The following is a 22,068-nucleotide window of genomic DNA, read 5'->3' as shown; positions in this document are numbered from 1 at the left end:
GAGGCTCCATGACGGGAGTGCTGACTTGCGGAGTTCTCACTGGGTCACGTCTCATGAGGGGTGCCATGCCGCTCCTGTCCCTTCCAGGTTTCGCCTTTCTGCTGTGGTCACCCCCATGCATCTTTCACAGGTGCATTTCATTAATGGAAGAGGGTGGTTGCAGTAGGTCCCTGGCTTGGGACAAGGACTTGAAGAGATGTTGACAAGGCTAGGTCCCTGCTGGCATCGGGCAGGAGACAGCAAGGGTGGGGAGGCCAGCTGGAACTGTGGGCCTGGACAGCTCCAGCTGTGAATGGCAGCCCACTCCAGTGCTGTTGCCTGGAGAATCCCATGGACAGAGGAGCCTGGGAGGGCTACAGTCCATGGGGTCGCAAAGAGTCGGACGGAGCAGAGCACCAGAGGCCTGCTGCCGATTCCACGGAGGAGGAGCAGCTGTAAGTGGTGGCGGCGGAGGGACCTGCTGTCCTATGCTGCTTGCTGCTCCCGCTCCTCACTCTTCCGTGTCTTCATTCAGACTCTCATTTTATGTGCCAGGTGCCCTGCCAGGAGCATTCATGCTTCTGCTTGGCAGGAAGGGGGGCTACCATTAGTCCACAGATGTGCGTTCTTGGGAAATAATTCTGCCCCTGATGAAGCCGGGATCTGCTTTAGAGCATGTGATTTATCCAGTCAGAAGTGACCTTGCTCCAGGACTTGCCCTACTCATGCCAAATAACTATGAGTATTAGTATTAATATTAGTGCTTAAATATGGAGAAAGCAGCTTCCAATTTCCCATCTCTCTCTGCCATTGTTAGTACAAGGCTCATACTCTCTTCCATTCTTTCCCTATGGTGATTTTAGAATATTGAGATCATCCAGTTAACCTGATTTTAAAAAAAAAAAAAAGTCCATACCTCTGCATGTTCAGGAATTGTGTATCTTTCTAGGCATTAGAAATGATAGGGGTATAACTAACTCTAGATCACATAATCCAAAGCTGAGCAAATGGAGAGCACTTTTTAAAAAACAGTGCTTAATCACTGTATTTTATGTGGCTAAACTATTTTTATTTCTTAATATATTTGAAGTTTCATATTTTCCCTGACAATGAACAAATTTAGGCCATTTCTCACAAATAAAACCTCATATACTGCCTGAGGTTGCAGTGTTAAAATGTATCATAGTGTAGTTAGTGACTTGAATAAAGATGATTTTTCCACTGGTTCAGAAATTTAACCATTAAAAAAAGCAGTGCATTCCATTTGTGCATGCCTGAGCACTTCAATAAAATAATTTTCTCCTAGACAAACTGACTGGGTTTGTGTAGGAGAAAATGCTAAACTTTCCCTTAGCTTTCACATAATTTTCAACAACTGGGTGTTTAAAATATGATTGTTGGTGCCTGACTGAAGGCATGCGAATTCTTTAAATGCCTGTAATGACTGATGGGATTAGTAATCTGGTATTCCAAGAATGGAACTGTGTCTCAACTCAAAAACCAGATAATACAAGGGGCCTATTAGGACATAAAATTTGGACGGATTTTAAATACTTGGTTGGATATAACATCTATAAAATTATCATAGATTTGGTAGTGTAACAATCATACTATTCCACTTGATTTATAGGAAGTGACTGCCACTAAAATGCAATAGAATTACGTGTCTGTAAATTTGTTGACTAGAAGGAACTATAAAACGGTCACACAGCCTTCATTCAACAGTGTATTCATACTCACCTGCTCCTGACTATGTCATTTAATAAAGCTCAGAAGAGTAGCTGTGAATTCTGGCCATGACATTGCCGGTTTAATTAGCAGCAATTTGTTGAGCAAAAGGTTTGGTCTGATGACAAGTCTTTAGGGAAAAAGGAAGTCACTGAAGAATATTTTCAGTAACAGTTATGTGTTTAGAGATACATCAGTGCCATACTCTGAGTTATAGTATTTTATTTATTTTTTTAGTGTTTAGAGATACATCAGTGCCATACTCTGAGTTATAGTATTTTATTTATTTTTTTAAAGTGGATGATTGTTTCTTCAAAACTGTTGTAACCTCTGGAAATAGAAGACATTCGGTAAAAATATGTATTGACTAGCATTGGTTTTCTTCCCCAAACTTAGGTTAAACGTCATTGCAGTTGCAGCTTTACAGAGCTTGCTGCAGTCAGGCAGTGAGCACCCACGGCATGTTCTCCGTGGGAAGAGGCAGGTCCTAGCACAGCTCTCTGACGTGTCCTTTGGGGTGTAGGTGTGTATAAGAAAGTCACAGCTGACATGCACACGTTTGCATGTTTGTCCAGATAACTGCCCTGTTTATACAGAAGGAACAAATTAAGACTGTTTAGAAATCAGCAATCATCTCCCCTGAAGTGAATGACCGAGGCCCCAGCCTAGTACAGACTTTTGTCCCTGCCCTGTTAATTTGTTCACAAATGCCATCTGTGTATTTCAGTATTTGGTGAATGTGGCTGTTACTCAATCAGACAAAGACACATTTTAGCCGCTCAGCAGCCCTCAGGGTTTTTCATGTAAACATGACGTTGCTTTCTCATCTGCAAATCTGATGGTTTCTGCTGTAGTGTATGTATGGGTAGGATCCATATATTAACTAACCAGCTGTGTTCCTGTTTAACCTTCTTGTTACCATTGACAAGCTCAGAGCTGTCTTTATCAAAGTAAAACTACTGCACATAATAAAGAGTGTTTCTGAATTTCACAATCCTGATGAAAATTTTTATCACGGATTTCCAGTTAGTCCTGACACATTCCTTTTTTTAGTTCTTTTAAATGAGGTGCTGCCTGCAATAAATGGTTGTTGGCAGTGATTGAAGTATGGTATCAATGAGGAAAAGAAAATCAAATAGATACATATGTATGTTCAGTCACTCAGTTGTCTGACTCTTTGTAACCCCATGGGCTGCAGCCCACCAGGCTCCTCTTTCCATGGGATTTTCCAGGGAAGAATACTGTAGTGGGTTGCCATGTCTTCCTCCAGGGCATCTTCCCCACCCAGGCATCAAGCCCAACTCTCCTGTATCTCCTGCATTGGCAGGCAGATTCTTTACCACTGTACCACCTGGGAAACCCTGAATAGAAATATAGCATTTAATGAATGTATTAATTTTTTCCAAGCTGCTGATCAACCTGTTGGGTAATTAATTTGTTTTCTTTCCAAACATGTCTAAAAGTTGTTTCATTCAACAAATATTTGTGGAGTGTCTCCTTAGTATCAGGTGTTCTTCTAGGCAGAGGTGATAAAACAACGAATAAGACAAGCCCTGCTGAAGTGGAGCCGACATTCCAGGGGGAGAACAGATAAGAACAAGGTGGCAATACGACGTGCTGTAGAAAAAGGCCAGGGTAGCAGGACAGACCAGCCATGATGAGTGGGGCGGTCAGGGGCGCCTCACCATCATGTTCTCCAAGAAGGATGCATTTGGGCAGAGCCTGAGAGAGTGAATGAATGAACGGGTGCATGGAGAGGCAGTGAGAATAGCTGGGGGGGAAGTCTTTTCCAGGAGAGGACCCCCACCCCCCCCAAACCCACTGAGGGTGTCTTTACCTGGTTGAGGAGTCTCTTGGTGCAGATAGAATCCATTCACTCCTCCAAGTTAGACCTTGTGTATTTGAAGCTTTCACTGTACAAAATAAGAGAAATGCATATAGATGGATGAATATAAAATATGGTCGGTCAGCTGCTTGATCAGTACAGACACAGGAGAGTAAAGGGTGGGGATGCAGACAGTTGTCCAAGGTTTTCACGGCCCCCTGTCTCGGGCCAGGCAGCCACGCAGCCACAGCTGTGGACGCAGGAAGACGCACAGGCTGCTGAGCAAGGGCCTCGAAATGCCGATGAGTGCCTGAAACACAGCAAGAGAGGATCCGGGGTCACTGGCTCTCGTAAATACAGACAGGCCGGAAATTAGTGTCTGCGAGGCCTGGCAGAGGCAGTGTGACCCCGTTCGTGGGCCAGGCTTCGGCTCAGCAGCCTCGTGGCCTGGAGACGTTCTGGGCCTCGGTCCTGCTGCAGGTCAGGACGTGGCCCTGGGGCCTGGACGCGGAGCCAGGCAGACTTAATGAAAACCAGACTGGGTCTGGCCTCAGGAAGAACTAGCACGGGTTTTTGGAAAATGTATTAAAGGAAGGAAATGAAGGCTGTTGAGGAAGTGTTTACTAGTAATGATGTGGGGAAAGGAGTGCTGCCTTGAGCCCCTGGTTGGCAAATCACTCTGGGTATTTCTGCTCCGTGAAGGGGCCACACTTGATGGCAAACCGAGGGGAAAGCAAGAGTTTGAGAAAGCAGTTAAGTGGCAAGTCAGCCTTGTTTTGCGTCAGTGTAAGAATTCATTTGGGAAAAAAAAAAAAAAGAATTCATTTGGGGAAAATAAGTTCAATTCTATGACTCAAATAAATGATTCTGGACTCTTTGTTTAGAAAACAGGAAAGGGATGAAGGTTTTGTGGATGGATCAGTTCTGAGGACCCTCACACTGCCGTGATCTGCCCAAAAAGATAGTAAACTGTGTAGCTAGTAAACTGGCTTCCTCAGAAAAGGTTTCAGTCAGTGAATCAAAACCACGGAATATTGTGGAGTTGTATGTGTAGCTGTTGTAGTCACTGTAGCTGTAAAAAGTCCAAAGAAAGCAAGTAAAACTATCTTAGGATTTTCAGTTTTAGCATTATTGACATTTTTGGATCACAAAATGCTTTGCTGTGTTATAGGGTATTTAACAGCATCCCTTGTCTCTACCCATTGGATGGTAGGAGCACCCTCTCTCCACAAGTAGTGGTCACCTAAAATATGTCCAAACACGACTGAACGTCCCTCTGGGTGAAATTGCCTCCGGGTTGAGAAACACTCACCTAGAAATCAAATTGACCTGAAAAAAACTCAGGGAATATTATTGAAATCTTCAAAACCTGGAAAGTGGGGCAGATTATATACAGGCTTCTTCATCAATTCCCGAATGTTTAAAACGAGGGCCAACCCTATTGAAGTCTGTTGAATTTAATTGAAGTCTTCCCTTTCATATAAGATTCTTGAGAATTTGCAAGCAATAAATACATTCCAAAGGGGGTTTGAGGGACTCTCGGAAATGATTAGCTTCACTGCTTTATGAAGGAGAATCAGCTTTTCCCACAACATATTCCTAGTTCAGCCAGAAAGAGTTTTAGCTTTAGCTGCATAGTGATATTAATTCTGTTTGTTTGTTTTTTGATAATTTATAGACAAAACTTGGAAAAGTTTGCCTTAGTTTAGGTGGATAAAAATGAAACACATTGAGAAATGAGACAGGTTGAATGAAGCCAGTTCCCTTTGAAGGTTGATCGGTCCTTGTATTTTTCTCTCAACATGCTTCTCTCTCTCCCCTCCCAGGAAACATTGGAAATTCTTTTACGATCGACCCCATCTTGGGCTCCATAAAAACTGCCAGAGAATTAGATCGTAGTAACCAAGGGGCATATGACTTAATGGTAAAAGCTACAGATAAAGGCGACCCACCAATGAGTGAAATCACCTCTGTGCGGATCTTTGTGACCATTGCCGACAACGCCTCTCCCAAGTTTACATCAAAAGAATATTCTGCTGAAATCAGTGAAACTGTCGGCATTGGGAGTTTCGTCGGAATGGTTACAGCCCACAGCCAGTCATCAGTGGTCTATGAAATAAAGGATGGAAATGTAGCTGATGCCTTTGATATTAATCCACACTCTGGAAGTATCATCACTCAGAAAGCTTTGGATTTTGAAACCTTGCCCGTCTATACATTAACAGTACAAGGAACTAACATGGCTGGTTTGTCTGCAAACACAACCGTTGTGGTGCATCTGCTGGATGAAAATGACAACTTGCCAGTTTTTATGCAGGCAGAGTATACAGGGCTCATTAGCGAATCAGCTTCTATTAACAGCGTGGTCCTAACAGACAGGAATGTCCCATTAGTCATTCGAGCCACTGATGCCGATCAAGAATCAAATGCCTTGCTTGTTTATCACATTGTTGAACCATCTGTACACAGATACTTTACCATTGATTCTAGCACTGGTGCTGTTCATACAGTCCTAAGTTTGGACTATGAAGAAGCAAGCACATTTCACTTCACTGTGCAAGTTCATGACATGGGAGCACCACGTCTGTTTGCTGAATACGCAGCCAATGTGACTATACACGTCATTGACATTAACGACTGCCCTCCTGTGTTCTCCGCATCATTATATGAAGCATCTCTTCTGTTACCAACCTACAGAGGAGTCAAGGTCATCACGGTGAATGCCACTGATGCCGATTCAAGCGCGTTCTCACAGCTAATGTACTCCATCACCGAAGGCAACATTGGGGAGAAGTTCTTGATGGACCGCAAGACTGGCACCATAACTGTGCAGAACACGACTCAGCTGAGGAGCCGCTATGAGTTAACCGTCAGGGCTTCCGATGGCCGGTTCGCCAGCTTTGCGTCCGTCAAAATTAACGTGAAAGAAAGCAAGGAGAGCCAGCTGAAATTTACTCAAGATTTCTACTCTGCCGTGGTGAAGGAGAATTCCACCGAAGCCAGAACGCTCGCTGTCATCACTGCCCTTGGGAATCCAATCAACGAGCCCCTGTTTTACCACATCCTCAACCCGGATCGCAGGTTCAGAATCAGCCGCACGTCCGGAGTGCTGTCGACCACCGGCATTCCGTTCGATCGCGAGCAGCAGGAGGCCTTTGATGTGGTGGTGGAAGTCACGCGGGAGCGGACTCCTCCGGCCGTGGCCCACGTCGTCGTGAAGGTCGCCATCGAGGACCAGAACGATAACGCCCCGGTGTTCGTCAACCTCCCTTACTACGCCCTGGTGAAAGTGGATGCCGCCGTGGGCCAGGTGATCCGCCACGTGACCGCCATCGACAGGGACAGTGGCCGAAACGGGGAGGTTCATTACTACCTCAAGGAGCACCACGAACACTTCCAGATTGGGTCCTCTGGGGAGATCTCACTGAAAAAGCCGTTTGAACCCGACACCTTAAATAAAGAGTATCTCGTCACAGTGGTCGCCAGAGACGGAGGAGATCCAGCTTTCTCGGCCGAGGTCATCGTCCCCATCACCGTGATGAACAAAGCCATGCCCGTGTTTGAAAAGCCTTTCTACAGTGCCGAGATCCCAGAGAACGCACAGATGCACAGCCCCGTTGTCCTCGTACAAGCCAACAGCCCGGAGGGCCTGAAGGTGCACTACAGCATCGCCGAGGGCGACCCTTTCAGCCAGTTCACTGTCAACTTCAACACCGGAGTTATCAGCGTCGTGGCGCCCCTGGACTTCGAGTCCCACCCGGCATATAAACTGAGCATCCGAGCCACAGACTCCTTGACCGGCGCTCATGCCGAGGTCTTTGTGGACATAATCGTGGAGGACATCAACGACAACCCTCCCGTGTTTGCCCAGCCGTCCTATGCCGCCACCCTGTCCGAGGCATCTGTCATCGGGACGTCTGTGGTTCAAGTCAGAGCGACAGATGCCGACTCAGAACCAAACAGAGGGATTTCCTACCACGTGGTCGGGAATCACAGCAAGAGCCACGATCATTTTCATGTCGACAGCGCCACTGGCCTCATCTCGCTGGTCAGGACTCTGGACTATGAGCAGTTCCGGCAGCACCAGATTTCCGTGAGGGCTGTTGACGGCGGCATGCCCCCTCTGAGCAGCGATGTGGTTGTCACGGTGGATGTCACAGACCTCAACGATCACCCGCCCCTCTTCGACCAGCAGCTTTACGAAGCCAGAATTAGCGAGCATGCCGCCCACGGGCATTTTGTGACCTGTGTACGGGCCTATGACGCAGACAGTTCCGATGCAGACAAGTTGGAATATTCCATCCTGTCTGGCAACGACCATAAGAATTTTGTCATCGACGGCAAGACAGGGATCATCACGCTGTCAAACCTGCGCCGGCACGCCCTGAAGCCGTCCTACACCCTCCAGGTGTCTGCGTCGGATGGAGTTTTTAGGAGTTCCGCTCAGGTTCACGTGACTGTGATTGGAGGCAATTTGCACAGTCCCACGTTCCTTCAGAACGAGTATGAAGTGGAGCTCGCTGAAAACGCTCCCCTGCACACTCTGGTGACCGAGGTCAAAGCAACCGATGGGGATTCAGGTATTTACGGTCACGTTACCTACCACATCGTCAATGACTTCGCCAAAGACCGGTTTTACACAAATGAGCGAGGGCAGATCTTTACTTTAGAAAAGCTTGATCGAGAAACCCCAGCAGAGAAAGTAATCCCCATTCGTTTCATGGCCAAGGATGCGGGAGGCAAGGTTGCTTTCTGCACCGTTAACGTCATCCTCACAGATGACAATGACAATGCCCCGCAGTTTCGGGCAACCAGGTTTGAGGTGAACATCGGGTCCAACGCTCCCAAAGGGACATCGGTCATCAAAGTCCTCGCCAGCGATGCCGACGAGGGCTCCAACGCCGACATCGCCTATGCCATCGAAGCAGATTCTGAAAGTGTTAAAGAGAATTTGGAAATCAACAGAGCGTCTGGCGTAATTACTACCAAGGAAAGTTTAATTGGCTTGGAGAATGAGGTCTTCACTTTCTTCGTCAGAGCTGTGGACAACGGGTCCCCACAAAGAGAATCGGTTGTTCCCGTCTACGTTAAAGTGCTCCCACCAGAAATGCGGCTTCCCAGGTTTTCAGAGCCGTTTTACACCTATACAGTTTGTGAAGACGTGCCCATCGGAACCGAAATAGACCTCATTCGAGCAGAACACAGTGGGACTGTCCTTTACAGCCTGGTCAAAGGGAATACCCCCGAGAGCAACAGAGATGAGTTCTTTGTGATCGACAGGCAGAGCGGGAGGCTGAAACTGGAGAAGAGTCTTGACCACGAGACCACAAAGTGGTTCCAGTTTTCCGTGCTTGCCAGGTGCACTCATGGTGACCAGGAGGTGGTGGCTTCTGTCGACGTGAGCATCCAGGTGAAGGACGCCAACGATAACAGCCCTGTCTTGGAGTCTAGTCCATACGAGGCCTTTGTTGTTGAAAACCTGCCGGCGGGGAGCAGAGTCATTCAGATCAGGGCATCTGACCTGGATTCAGGCACCAATGGCGAAGTCATGTATAATCTAGATCAGTCACAAAGCATGGACGTCATCGAATCCTTTGCCATTAACGTGGAAACGGGCTGGATCACCACGCTGAGGGAACTGGACCATGAAAAGAGAGACAGCTACCAGATTAAGGTGGTGGCCTCAGATCACGGTGAGAAGGTTCAGCTCTCCTCCACAGCCGTTGTGGATGTTACAGTCACTGATGTCAATGACAGCCCCCCTCGGTTCACGGCCGAGATCTACAAAGGGACCGTGAGCGAAGATGATCCTCCTGGGGGCGTGATTGCCATCGTGAGCACCACGGATGCTGATTCTGAGGAGATCAACAGACAAGTTACATACTACATAACAGGTAACATATGCAAACGGTTTAATTTCAAGTCAAGTGGTATCAGAAGCATGGATTCTGAGATACGTTATTTGATGGCAATTGAGAGTTAAAGATTCAATTGTAGTATGTTTAAAATAAGTAGAAAGTAACAATCTCTTAAGCTATATTTCAAGTTCTTTGCCTGAGCAAAGCCAGTCCTTGTTTCATTAGACAGATTTTGATTTTTATGATTCATTCTGTCAGACTTTATATGTAGTATATAAAAAAGATATTACAATTTAAAAAATGCAGTTTCAGTGTAGGCGAAAGTGTTACTGATGGTCTTTAAATTCTCTTTGGCTTCATGCTGTGTTCAGATACACATTTTAGTGCTGCTTCCTTTGTTTTTTTTTGGTTTTGTTGAGGGTTGGCAGGGCTTAGTAAACAGGAAATCTAATAAATATAAATGGAATTATTTTTTAAAAACTTAACTTTTAAATTATGTATCTTTTATACAATTTGTTTCTCCTGTACTTACTCTTTTTTTTTTTTTTTTTAAATTTCAACAAATTTGACTGTCATCTCCTTCCTTTGATGTCATAGGCGGAGATCCTTTGGGGCAGTTTGCTATTGAAAATATACAGAACGAATGGAAGGTCTATGTGAAGAAAGCTCTAGATAGAGAGGAAAGGGACAATTACCTTCTGACCATCACAGCAACTGACGGGACCTTCTCATCCAAAGCTATAGTTGAAGTCAAAGTCCTTGATGCAAATGACAACAGTCCCATTTGTGAAAAGGTAGGCTACTCCTGTCTTTAAGTTCATATATTATGAATTCAGATTTCTTTCTTAAACCTTTCAGTGGGACAGTCACATGGTGCTGCTGCACGGGAAGTAATTCAGATGTCTTTTACCTTGTAAGTTCTTAATGTTTAAGTCAAGATGGGGTTGATGGAGCCAGAGTTGGAGTAGTTTCAGAAGTACTTTTGGGGTATGTTTAAAAAGCTTGAAAACATCATTCAAAAATACTGTGAATTATGGACAGGATTACAGTTGTATGTTAACTCTAAACATGCTCTCTTCCATTTTCCTGAAGGGATTCCCTTCATCGTGGGGTGAGGTTATGGCGGGGGGGACATTAGGCCAGGAGTTCTTGGTACACAGCTCTCTTCTGCTCCAGCAGACTATATTTAGAACCCTTGCTTTTGCACATACTGGAGGAACCCAGAGGTGCAGGGTGTGGCCTCTGCCCCCGCGGAGCGCATAGTTTTTAACACGAGGACAACATGGGTACCAGGGAAGAACTGTAGTTCAGCGTATGGGGTTGTTAGCTGTGACCTGACTCCTCTTTTGTAAGAAAAATAGTTCTGCAGACCCCTTGGATTTTAGTTTTATTCCTTTCCTGTGTGTTCTGTGACCCCAGTTAAGTGATTTCTGTTGCTCCCTTGGCAGTCATGTTAACTTTCAATGTTCTAAGTTAACGGTATTGTTTACAATCTTTGTAGACTTTATATTCTGACACGATTCCAGAAGATGCCTTTCCTGGGAAGCTGATCATGCAGGTCTCTGCGACGGATGCAGATATCCGTTCCAACGCTGAAATTACTTACACATTATTTGGTCCAGGTGCAGAAAAATTCAAACTAAATCCAGACACAGGTAAAGGTGGAATTTGGGCAAAACAGATTCTGTTTCAACAAAGTCACATATTCAGGTGGTTTTGGATCACACAGATAGTTTGAAATTATATTTTGTTCTTGTGAGTTTACTCTTCTGCTACAAAAATGGCATCTTTTAGAAAGGTAAGCAACAATTAACTGTAAAATTTATGGTGAGATAAAATATTAACAGCAGCAATATCACCTACTTGAATCGAGGATTTAACGTTTATAAGTTTTTTATATCGCCTTCTTTAAAAAAAGAAAACAACTCAGAAGTTAAAGTATATCAAGCTTTCTGCTTTATCAGTTTTCCATATAGTTTGTTTCATTGAACTTGTGACCATAAATTTATAACTTAGCATATTCATTAAAATGATTAATGATATTTTACCTGCCTTTAAACCTCTGGGATTGTTTTTCTCTTTGAATTTGTATTTTGTTAAAATTGGGGATCAAGCAGTAGTTTTCTATTAAGCTTTCCCCCCAAATTAATTATAGACATTTGAATCTAATTTTTGAGTCAGTTAAAAAATACCTTGAACTCCGTAAATTGGCAACTCTTTTGCTTTTTGACGTTGTATATAATACAAGAGACCCCCAGCCTGGAGATCTTTATGGCTTAGAGCTGGCTCCTAGCAGGATTTGACAATCTCCAACTCAGAGGGCTCCCTTAGCTGTTGACTCTGTCACTGACAAAATTATTGTCCAAAGGAAGGCTATTATTCAGATTTTATAGATGTAAGAGGAAGAAGGGTGTCTGCTGGCAGTTACATCTTCGGTTTCAAGTGAGCCCGTGGATATTTGTTTTTAGGTGAACTGAAAACATCAGCCCCGCTGGATCGCGAGGAGCAAGCAACTTATCATCTTCTCGTCAAGGCCGCCGATGGAGGGGGAAGGTTCTGCCAAGCGAGCATTGTGCTCACGCTAGAGGACGTGAACGACAACGCCCCCGAGTTCTCTGCTGATCCCTACACCATCACCGTGTTCGAGAACACGGAGCCAGGCACGCTCCTGACAAGGGTGCAGGCCACGGACGCGGATGCAGGTAAAGCCCGGATGATGCTCTTGTCTTCAGACTGTGGCCTGAGGGGCTGTTTTAACACATTCATCCCCTCTCATGTACCCAGCCTGATGTGTGTTGAGTAACTCACTATTGTTGTGTTAGCGTTGGGGTTTCCTCGGTGGCCCAGTGGTTAAGACTTTACCTTCCTGTGTAGGGGGTGTGAGTTAGATCCCTGTTTGGAGAGCTAAGATCCCATACGCCTTGTGGCCAAAAAACCAAAACATAGACTATATTGTAACAAATTCAGTAAAGACTTTAAAACTGGTCCATATTTTTTTTTAAAAATCTTTAAAAAAATGTGTTGGCGTTAAAAATTGAATGAAATCTTCAGAATAAGGAACTCATTTTTAATGAATCTTCAAAATCTCAAAATTGTGCACAATGAACTTACTGTGATGCCTCTAAAATTCTAGCCTGTGATAACAGATTTTTATATCCCATTGAATTAATTGATAAAGGGTTGTTATTTTTTGGCGAATAAAGCATTTGTGACAAAGAGATTTAGTATCATAGGGACATAACAGAAGCAAACAACATATTGTTTTAGTTTTACAGATCTTTCAAGTTTTTTATGGAGAAAGTAAGGCTGTAGGATATATATTCAAAGCATTTTGATAGCAGAGAATAGAAATAACTTCTTCAATCATTCTAACACTGAAGAGTTAGAATAGCAAATGTATTAATTTTCAAATAAATGTTTGTCACCGAAGCTAAGTAATAAGTAGGCTTTATTTTTAAAGATCTGGGTTTTAGAACAAAGTTCCTATATAATATGGTCTTAAAAAAAGTCAGATGACTATGAAATTATATTTGTTTTAACTCAGTGAATCTCTCATTTAAAAGTTACATTTTTTTAAGATCTTAGTCAACAAGAATTTTTAAATAATGTATATTAGCATTTTCCCTTTTCATATGTATGCTACATGTATTTTTTTAATTTATTTTTTTATTGAAGGATAATTACTTTACAGAATTTTCTTGTTCTCTGTCAAACATCAACATGAATCAGCTGTAGGTGTCCATATTTTTAAGGAGCGTGCTTACATTTCTTGAAATAAAGCGTTCTGACATGATGTGGTGTCTTTGACAGGACTGAATCGGAAAATCTCCTACTCACTGCTTAACTCCGCTGATGGGCAGTTCTCCATTAACGAATTATCTGGAATCATTCAGTTAGAAAAGCCTTTGGATAGAGAACTCCAGGCAGTATACACCCTGACTTTGAAAGCTGTCGATCACGGTTTGCCCAGAAGGTTGACAGCTACCGGGACCATTGTCATATCTGTTTTGGATATAAATGACAATCCGCCCGTGTTTGAGTACCGTGAATACGGTGCCACAGTGTCTGAGGACGTTCTCGTTGGGACTGAAGTTCTCCAAGTGTACGCAGCGAGCCGGGACATTGAAGCAAACGCAGAAATCACCTACTCTATCATAAGCGGGAATGAACATGGGAAATTCAGCATCGACTCTAAGACAGGTAACCTACCACTCAAATGGGAGGGAGCCCTTATTCTGCCAGAAAGGCTAGATTGCTCAGCACTTGACTGGGACAATGACAGGTCACATGTTGTCAGTAGATACCCTAAAAAAAGAGAAAACTCAAGTTTCCTTTGTGTTGTTATCTGAAGTGGAATTCATCGTGGTTTAGAAGGCTTTAAAACTGTAGTTCTACACACTAAAATCATTTCTGGCTTGTCTGTTATGAGCAAATTTAAGGAGAAAATTAAAGCATCATACTCTAGTTATTTAGTAAAGATATAAGATGTAATAAATCAGTAAAGATAAAGAATGGAAGATGGTAGGAAATTTTGCATAATGGCTCCCTTTTTTGTGCCCCTTGTGGATCTCATATGAAATAGCTTCCCAAGTGAAACAGGAGTTTCGACCTCTTTGCTCTTAGATTCAGTAGGGGCACCTGATAACTCGTTAAATTGACTTCTTCATTATGCTAGCTGTGTATAACTGGCAAATACCTGGGCTGAGCTCCTTAGTGAGGGACTGGCAGTGAGGGTCAAAAGTCGCTGGAGCTCTTGACTCTGGCTGCATAAATACTTTTGTAGTCTTGTTAACCTGTCGACTGAAATAGCTATAAGGAAATTGCTCTCTCAAAAACGGCTCCATTCAAACTGTGTTTAATTGTATGTGACTGTTTCAGATGAAGGGTTGGTGTGTGATGATGCTATCTTAAAATGTATTTTTAGCACATATAAAAATTGTTATTTTTAGGACTCTTTAAGTAGGATAGACTGTAAGGAGGTAAAAAAGAACGACATTGAAAGACGTTAAAGGAATTATTAAATCAAAAAGGGATTTTTTAAAAAAATGATAGAATGTAAACAAAGCGTTATTCAAGAGATTTTTAAAAAGGATATGAATTTCTGTAAAAGTAGGAGAAGGAAAAGAAAATAAAAAGCCAAAGAATAGAATTTTTATGTTTTCTTTCTGTTTTATTAAAGTCTGTAGTAAACTGTCATTTAGAAGAGATGAGAAATGTAATCATTTTTATAACAGGGATATAGCAAGTACTGAGCAATTTAAGTTTAAAAGCAATTTAAATATTCCAAAGAGTATCAGGAAAGTAAAAGCAATAAGGAGAGTTCCCAGGATGAGCCAATTCCTGTTTTACTTGTTGAATTAAGAAATTAGAGAACATACATAAATGGTAAGTCAGCTCTTGAAGATTTCAGTCATAGGAGGAGAAAGTGGTGGCATTTTAAAGCACTGGAAGTGACTCTGATTTTCTGCTCAGGGGCCATATTTATCATTGGGAATCTGGACTATGAGAGCTTTCATGAGTACTACCTGACTGTTGAGGCCACTGACGGAGGCACACCGTCGTTAAGCGATGTTGCCACGGTGAACATCAATGTAACAGACATCAATGACAACACCCCAGTGTTCAGCCAGGACACCTACACGGCGGTCATCAGCGAGGACGCTGTTCTTGAACAGTCTGTGATCACGGTGCATATCTTTCCCTCTGCAGTTTTCTTCTGGGTCTCGGCAAGAATTTTTCTAGGGATTTATCCAGTTTTCTTGTTGCTGCTGCTGTTTTAATTTTATTTGTTTGTTTATTTCTGGCTGTGCTGGGTCATTGTTGCTGTTGAGGGTTTCTCTAGTTGTGGAGCGTGCAGAGCACAGACTTGGGGGCTTCAGTCGTTGCAGCACGTCAGCTCAGCAGTTGCGGCTCCTGGGCTCTGGAGCCCAGCCCAGAAGCTGTGGCACACAGGCTGAGCTGCTCCCTGGCACGTGGGATCCTCCCAGACTAGGGTTCAGACGCATGTGTCCTGCACTAGCAGGCGTATTCTTTGCCACCAGGAACGCTCTCTTCCAGTTCTTACAGTGGCCTTACTTGAAAATAATTGGAAGATGAGGAAATGTCTTTTATTAACCCAGTGACTGGCTCTATTTATAAGTAACTGCCGTTGATACCAGAAATTTGCTTAATAGACTTCTGCTGTCACGTCCTCATCTGTCTCCTAAACAGGAGTGTGATGTTTTCTAGGTTATGGCAGATGATGCTGATGGACCTTCAAACAGCCACATCCACTATGCAATTATAGATGGCAACCAGGGAAGTCCATTTACAATCGACCCTGCCAGAGGAGAAGTGAAGGTGACCAGACTTCTAGACCGGGAAACAGTAAGTGGAGAAATTAAATTGTTTATACAGATTATCAAATCAATAGGTGGAAGTGCCAACATGTTGGGAAATGTCAAAAGAACCAGCCCTGTTCTTAGGAAGTGACAAGCAGAGTATAAATACCTGAAAAGCAGTTATAGTATGAAGATCTCCAGAATAGTGATTTGTTTCATACTTGTGACATTTAGAGAATAAAAGTGTGTATTTGGGATGAAACTCTGTTGGCACCGGTGTTTTGAGACGCTTCGTGGAGCTAGAATCTGGGTTTTACATGACAGCAGAGATTTGGGAGACGCGCATGTTGAGAGGAGGGAATTCCCCGTGAGGAACTGGGGGGAGGAAAGAATGGAGGAAGGCAGTCACGGGGTGTGTTTAGGAGACTTTATTCAGTTGTGTTGGAGGAGAGTGATCTTACAGACAAGCGAGGGAGAGAAGGTACATCAGGTGTTTTAGGAACAGATTTCAGGCCATAGACAAAGCCAGGATCCTAGGTTCAGGCTTGCATCGCAGGGGTTAGGTGGTTACCGACGTCTGTGCACCCAAGTGCAGCAGCACGAGGGGATGCTCTCTGAGGACCAGGCCTGCGGCAGGTCAGAGTGTCGTGAGGAGGTAGGAGGCCCAGTGACAGTCGTTACAAGAGCCCAAGCGGGGATAGTAGCGTGACACGTGAGCGACAAGACAAATGCGGAAGCTTGGAGTGAGGACCACAGAGCTGAGCTGTGGCCTCCACGGAGAGCGGAGGTGGCCGGCGCCTCGATCGATGCTGTTCAGTCCTGCTGTGACGGGGTACTGCCATCAGATGGGGTCACGGGGCACAGACCTGGCGCTGGGGAGACGAGCTCGACTGTGTTCTGGGTGTGCTGACCTGGCAAGGAAAGGGGCATATTCAGGTAAAACTGTACAGCCAGTTTTGGGACATTGTAGTCAAACTGGAGACTTGAAAGCTGGAAATACAGAAAAGGCACGTGCCTCCGGAGATGATCATGGAAATGACCTGAGGTTTGGAGGTAAATGTGAGCAATGAGTAGAGAGCCAATCCTCCCTACCTGTATCCATCCCTCCATCCATCCACCCACCCACTTACTCACCCTCTCTCGCAGACAGGAGGGGAGCTGCCGCAGAAGTGATGGAGGGAAGAAGTGAAAGAGCCTTCGTTCAGGGAATTAGAAGGGCGTCAGGGGTAATACAGACTGTGATTTCAGAAGGATAGTGGGCACATCCAAGTTGAAAGGAATTTGGGGAGATAGTGCTGAGATATTTCATAAAATCTCCATTCTTTAATTCGTTTCCTGACCCATTATTTTTGAGCAGGGACTTCCCAAGAGATTGGGAGGCATGACTGTTAACGCTTAGGACTTCAGTACTGCTGGGCAGGACAAAAGTTAGTGTTTTTAACTTGAACCGACTTCTCAAAACCTTGAGTAAACTCATGTCCGTTGTGAGGTGGCAGGTGAGTTCCCCAGGCCGAGTCGCCCTCTCCCGTGGGCGTGTCTCGCAGGACTGGTACTTCACAGCACATCCTCTGGGGTTTAGCCAGCCTCCTGGCCTCTTCACTGTTTCCTCTGAAAGAGAGACCTTAAAAGGAGCTGTCCTAGAAAAGCAGCCATCCCACTTAAGTCACCTTTTCTAGTAGGAAGTCACAAAGAGAAGGGTCTTGGGAGATTGAGGCAGTTGACGGCAAGCCAAGTGCCACATCGAAGAGGAAGATGATCTGGAGAGTCCCGAGCGTTGAGAATGAATGGGCCCTCGAGGGCAGGAGACAGCTAGCTGTGTGTCTGCCTCTAGCTGAGAGTCGCACTGGGGCAGAGGGAAGGTTGCACCCTTAGACACATGTGCCCATCTTTTCTCATCGTTTGTGTTCCTTTTCTGTCTTAATTTCTGTTAATAGATCCGCACGTTTTCAAAGTTAGAACACCTTCACAGGGCAAGTATGTTTCTGAGAGGCATCTGAGCTCCTCCTCTGTGTTAGTAACTTTTTCTGTCGGGCAGACACATTCCACTCTGCAGGTGGCCTGTGGCCATGCCCCTGTGTGCAGGCTAGGGAGTCGCCCGCCTGCAGGGCTCAGGGGGCGGAGACCCTCAGATCTGCCCCTCTGGGGGTGTCAGAAGCACGCTTGAGACGGAACCCCTGTTCTTTGGTCTTGTGGAAATAGACACGCTTCTCTTTGTGTTTTCCCCGACAAGATCTCAGGCTACACGCTCACCGTGCAGGCCTCTGACAATGGCAGTCCCCCCAGAGTCGCCACGACCACCGTGAACATCGACGTGTCTGATGTGAACGACAACGCCCCGGTCTTCTCCAGGGGGAACTACAGCCTGATCATCCAGGTGACCGTGGGTCCTGGGCTCCTGGAATGCGTCCCTGTTGAAATGTGTGCTCTCACGGGCCTCGATTATTCTTTCGAAATAGCTTTCCTTTTCCAAAGACCGCTTTTGAGAAAAATGGGAAGGGTGACATTACAGGGCTCTCTGTCGGTACTAAACGATGAACCATTTCCAAAATGCTTTCGTCTCTTCTTTTTGCTTTGGTTTTTAAGATAACCTCAGTAGCTTGGTTCTTAACCTTACCTTCTGCCCTGCGTTTCCTCCTGGCCCCACGCAGACCCTCTCACTCCTCTGCCAAGCACCTCTCCCCTCCCCAGTCTCCCTACACACCCCCCTCCCCTCCACCCCCCCCTTCCCCACCAGTCTCCCTCCTCTTCTTCCCAACACCGCCAGCCCCTCTCCCCTCTCCTCCGTCCAAATGAAGCAGCAATGTCTGTTTTCTGCAAACGTCCTATTCTGGAAAGCTTGCAGGGCATCTTGTTGACAGCGGCGTGGTTCTCCTCCCCTTTGCAGGAGAACAAGCCCGTGGGGTTCAGCGTGCTGCAGCTGGTGGTGACGGACAGGGACTCCTCCCACAACGGCCCCCCCTTCTTCTTCAGCATCGTGAGCGGGAATGAAGAGGGGGCGTTTGAAGTCAACCAGCAGGGAGCCCTGCTGACGGCGGCCGCCATAAATAGGAAAGTGAAGGATCATTACTTACTGCGAGTTAAGGTATTCACGCCTTTCTCATGGTTTTTTTGGTTTTTTTTGAGAACTCGTGGAAAAGAGCCACTGCGGTGATCTATCTTCTCATGTGTAAACAGCTTATGCCTCGTGAGAAGACAGAACTGCAAAACTGAATTAGAATTACAGTCTGGTTTTCTTTTCTTTTTTTTTTGTCAGATCTTCATTTTTATCCCACAGCACTTGGCAGGGGCATACTTATTTTTTCAGTTACCTTATCATAGACCTTCCCAGGTGGCACTAATGGTAAAGAACCCGCCTGCCAATCCAGGAAACATAAGAGATGCAGGTTTGATCCCCTGGGTTGGGAAGATTCCTCTGGATGAGGGCATGGCAGCCCATTCCAGAATTCTTGCCTGGAGAATCCCCATGGACAGAGGAGCCTGGCGGGCTACAGTCCATGGGGTCACAAAGAGTCAGACGCGCCTGAAGTGACTTAGCACACACTTTAGCATAGATGTGGGTGGAGCTAAGTTTCAGCATGAATCAGTGAAAGGGCCAGAAAGAAGTATTTATCCTGTGGTCTCTTTCAACAACCCGTACATGCCAGAATTGTACACGATTAATTTTATCACCAAGTCACTACTATTAACAATTTCTTTCCTATGAATTCAAGCATCATACCCCCGATTCCGCTATGATCAGTTAATACACCTACTCTGAAAACGCTTTCTACCCTGTCCCTTGATAATGCTTCTCATACAAAGAATTAGGTATCTAACGATTGGTAGTACTTTAGAACTTGAGCAGTATAAATATATTTGTATTAAGAAGTTGTGAACGACGACACAGACAAAGGTGATTTTTTTCCCCTTCTTTTCTCGCAGGCGGCAGACAATGGAAAGCCTCAGCTGTCATCTCTGACATATATTGACATCAGGGTCATTGAAGAGAGCGTCTATCCCCCGGCAATCCTGCCGCTGGAGATTTTCATCACTGCTTTCGGGGAGGAGTACTCGGGCGGTGTCATCGGGAAGGTCCACGCCACCGACCAAGACGTGTACGACACGTTAACCTACAGCCTCGACCCGCAGATGGACAACCTCTTTTCCGTGTCCAGCACGGGGGGCAAGCTGATCGCGCACAAGAAGCTGGACATAGGGCAGTACCTGCTCAACGTGAGCGTGACGGACGGGAAGTTCACCACCACGGCCGACATCACGGTGCAGGTCAGACAGGTGACGCAGCAGATGCTCAACCAGACGGTCGCCATCCGCTTCGCCAACCTCACCCCGGAAGAGTTCGTTGGTGACTACTGGCGCAACTTCCAGCGAGCTTTGGGGAACATCCTGGGCGTGAGGAGGAACAGCATTCAGATCGTCAGCTTGCAGCCCGCCGAGCCTCACCCGCACCTGGACGTCTTGCTGTTTGTAGAGAGGTCGGGTGTCGCCCACGTTTCCACCAGGCAGCTCCTGCAGAAGATCAACTCTTCCGTGACGGACATCGAGGAGATCATCGGTGTGAGGATCCTGGAGGTGTTCCGGAAGCTGTGTGCGGGCCTCGACTGCCCCTGGAAGTTCTGTGACGAGAAGGTGTCCGTGGACGAGAGCGTGATGTCAACGCACAGCACGGCCAGACTGAGCTTTGTGACCCCACGCCACCGGCGGACGGCCGTGTGCCTCTGCAGAGGTAACGCACACGCAGGTGGAAATGAGCGCGTGGGTCGGTTCATGTTACAGCCTTTGATGGCGACACAGTAAAGATCCGTTTTCTTGAAATTCCTATTCATTAGCTCTCCCCCCTCCTCTTTTTTTTTTTTAAAAAACAAAGAGGGAAAATGCCCACTTATCCATCGTGGATGTGAAGATAATCCGTGCCCTGAAGGATCGGAATGTGTCACTGACCCCAGAGAGGAGACGTATACCTGCGTCTGTCCAGGTGGCAAGTCTGGTCAGTGCCCAGGTGAGAGGTTCAATTAAGATAAAAAAGTGAAAAAATGTAGAAGTGTTAGTCCTTCAGTTGTGTCCGACCCTTTGCGACCCCATGGACTATAGCCCACCAGGCTCCTCTGTCCCTGGGATTCTCCAGGCAGGAATTCTCCTGGAGTGGGTTGCCATTTCCTTCTCCAGGGGATCTTTCCCAATCAGGGATCAAATTCAGGTCTCCTGAATTGCAGGCAGATTCTTTCCCATCTGAGCCGCCAGGGATGAAATGACGTCTAATTATTTAAATTGCCGTTTTTCTGGCTACTTGTGAAGGTTGTCTTTTCATTTGTTCATGGCAGCACTTCCTCTTCTGTGACTGGTCAGTTCATGCTCTCTGCTTGATTGCCTAGATGATTTGTCTGTTTCTTATTTTTAATGGATGGAGCTCTGTATAATTTTAAGCATTAACATTATTTACATGTTAATAGACCCCACTGTCTGTATGTCACTGGTCTTTTGATTTGTTTAATTTTTATTTTCTCATTTCTGCATAATTTTACAGAATAGTTTTCATCTCTGGATTGATAATAGTTTCATCGTTTTTGTAGAGTGTGAATTGTTTTACGTCTTGCTTGAGAACATTTTGCAAACCACCTTGAGGCTACATATTTTTCTAAATTGTTTTCTAATGATTTTTTAATGGATATTTCATATCTGGATCTTTTATTTATCTTAGAATTCATTTCTCTGTGATACAGTAGTCTAACTTATTCACTCCAAATGGAGATCCAGTTTTGCTGTTGCTCTTTGTGAAAAAAATAGACATTTCCCATTGAATTGAATTTTATACTGTATCATCTTAGATCCAAAACTTGAATTAGGGCATGGTGGTGAGGGGACAACTTATACAAATATGCTTAAACTTGGTTCTGATTTATTTCTTCTCTTTGTGATTCCCAGGGACTGCATCTATAACATTTACTGGAAACAGCTTTGTGAAATACCGTCTAATGGAAAATGAAAACAAGTTAGAGATGAAGCTGACCATGAGGCTTCGAACGTACTCTGCCCACGCGGTTGTCATGTATGCTCGAGGGACCGACTACAGCATCTTGGAGGTGGGTGTTTGTGCATATTTGTATCTCAGATTGTGGGAGACTTTAGACACATGAATTCCATTGTATGTTCAGATGGCCCATTTTTTAAAAGAACAAGATAAGCAACATGAAATGATTGAGTTCTTCCTTTAAACGATTCATTGATCCCAACACATAAGTTCTGTGGGGTGAAAAGCTCTTTTTGCTCTACAGTAACATAGACATTTACTTCTGTTTTTTACAAACATTTTCAGGTTCCTGTGACCATTACATTCAAACTCTGATATGAATCTTATTGATAT

At 45.0% G+C, this 22,068-nt stretch overlaps 1 protein-coding gene across 6 annotated transcripts in view; it reads left to right on the top strand.

The window, feature by feature from the left end:
* Window positions 1-22,068, top strand: part of FAT1 (FAT atypical cadherin 1) — a 122,079-nt gene that overhangs the window by 87,050 nt on the left and 12,961 nt on the right. For all 6 annotated transcript variants that reach the window (XR_006266828.1, XM_043454376.1, XM_043454375.1 and 3 more), the window contains 12 exons: window positions 5,359-9,426; window positions 9,988-10,184; window positions 10,892-11,045; window positions 11,859-12,092; window positions 13,201-13,590; window positions 14,863-15,077; window positions 15,619-15,756; window positions 17,941-18,084; window positions 18,595-18,792; window positions 19,632-20,433; window positions 20,575-20,706; window positions 21,630-21,787. Coding sequence is in view for 5 of the 6 variants with exons in the window: in XM_043454376.1 (XP_043310311.1) it covers window positions 5,359-9,426; window positions 9,988-10,184; window positions 10,892-11,045; window positions 11,859-12,092; window positions 13,201-13,590; window positions 14,863-15,077; window positions 15,619-15,756; window positions 17,941-18,084; window positions 18,595-18,792; window positions 19,632-20,433; window positions 20,575-20,706; window positions 21,630-21,787 (6,830 nt within the window). In the remaining variant the exon portion in view is untranslated. The remainder of the gene's footprint in view (window positions 1-5,358; window positions 9,427-9,987; window positions 10,185-10,891; window positions 11,046-11,858; window positions 12,093-13,200; window positions 13,591-14,862; window positions 15,078-15,618; window positions 15,757-17,940; window positions 18,085-18,594; window positions 18,793-19,631; window positions 20,434-20,574; window positions 20,707-21,629; window positions 21,788-22,068) is intronic.

This window comes from Cervus canadensis, chromosome 31 (genome assembly GCF_019320065.1).
Source record: "Cervus canadensis isolate Bull #8, Minnesota chromosome 31, ASM1932006v1, whole genome shotgun sequence".
NCBI lineage: Eukaryota > Metazoa > Chordata > Mammalia > Artiodactyla > Cervidae > Cervus > Cervus canadensis.
This window is presented reverse-complemented; position numbering and strand designations above follow the sequence as displayed.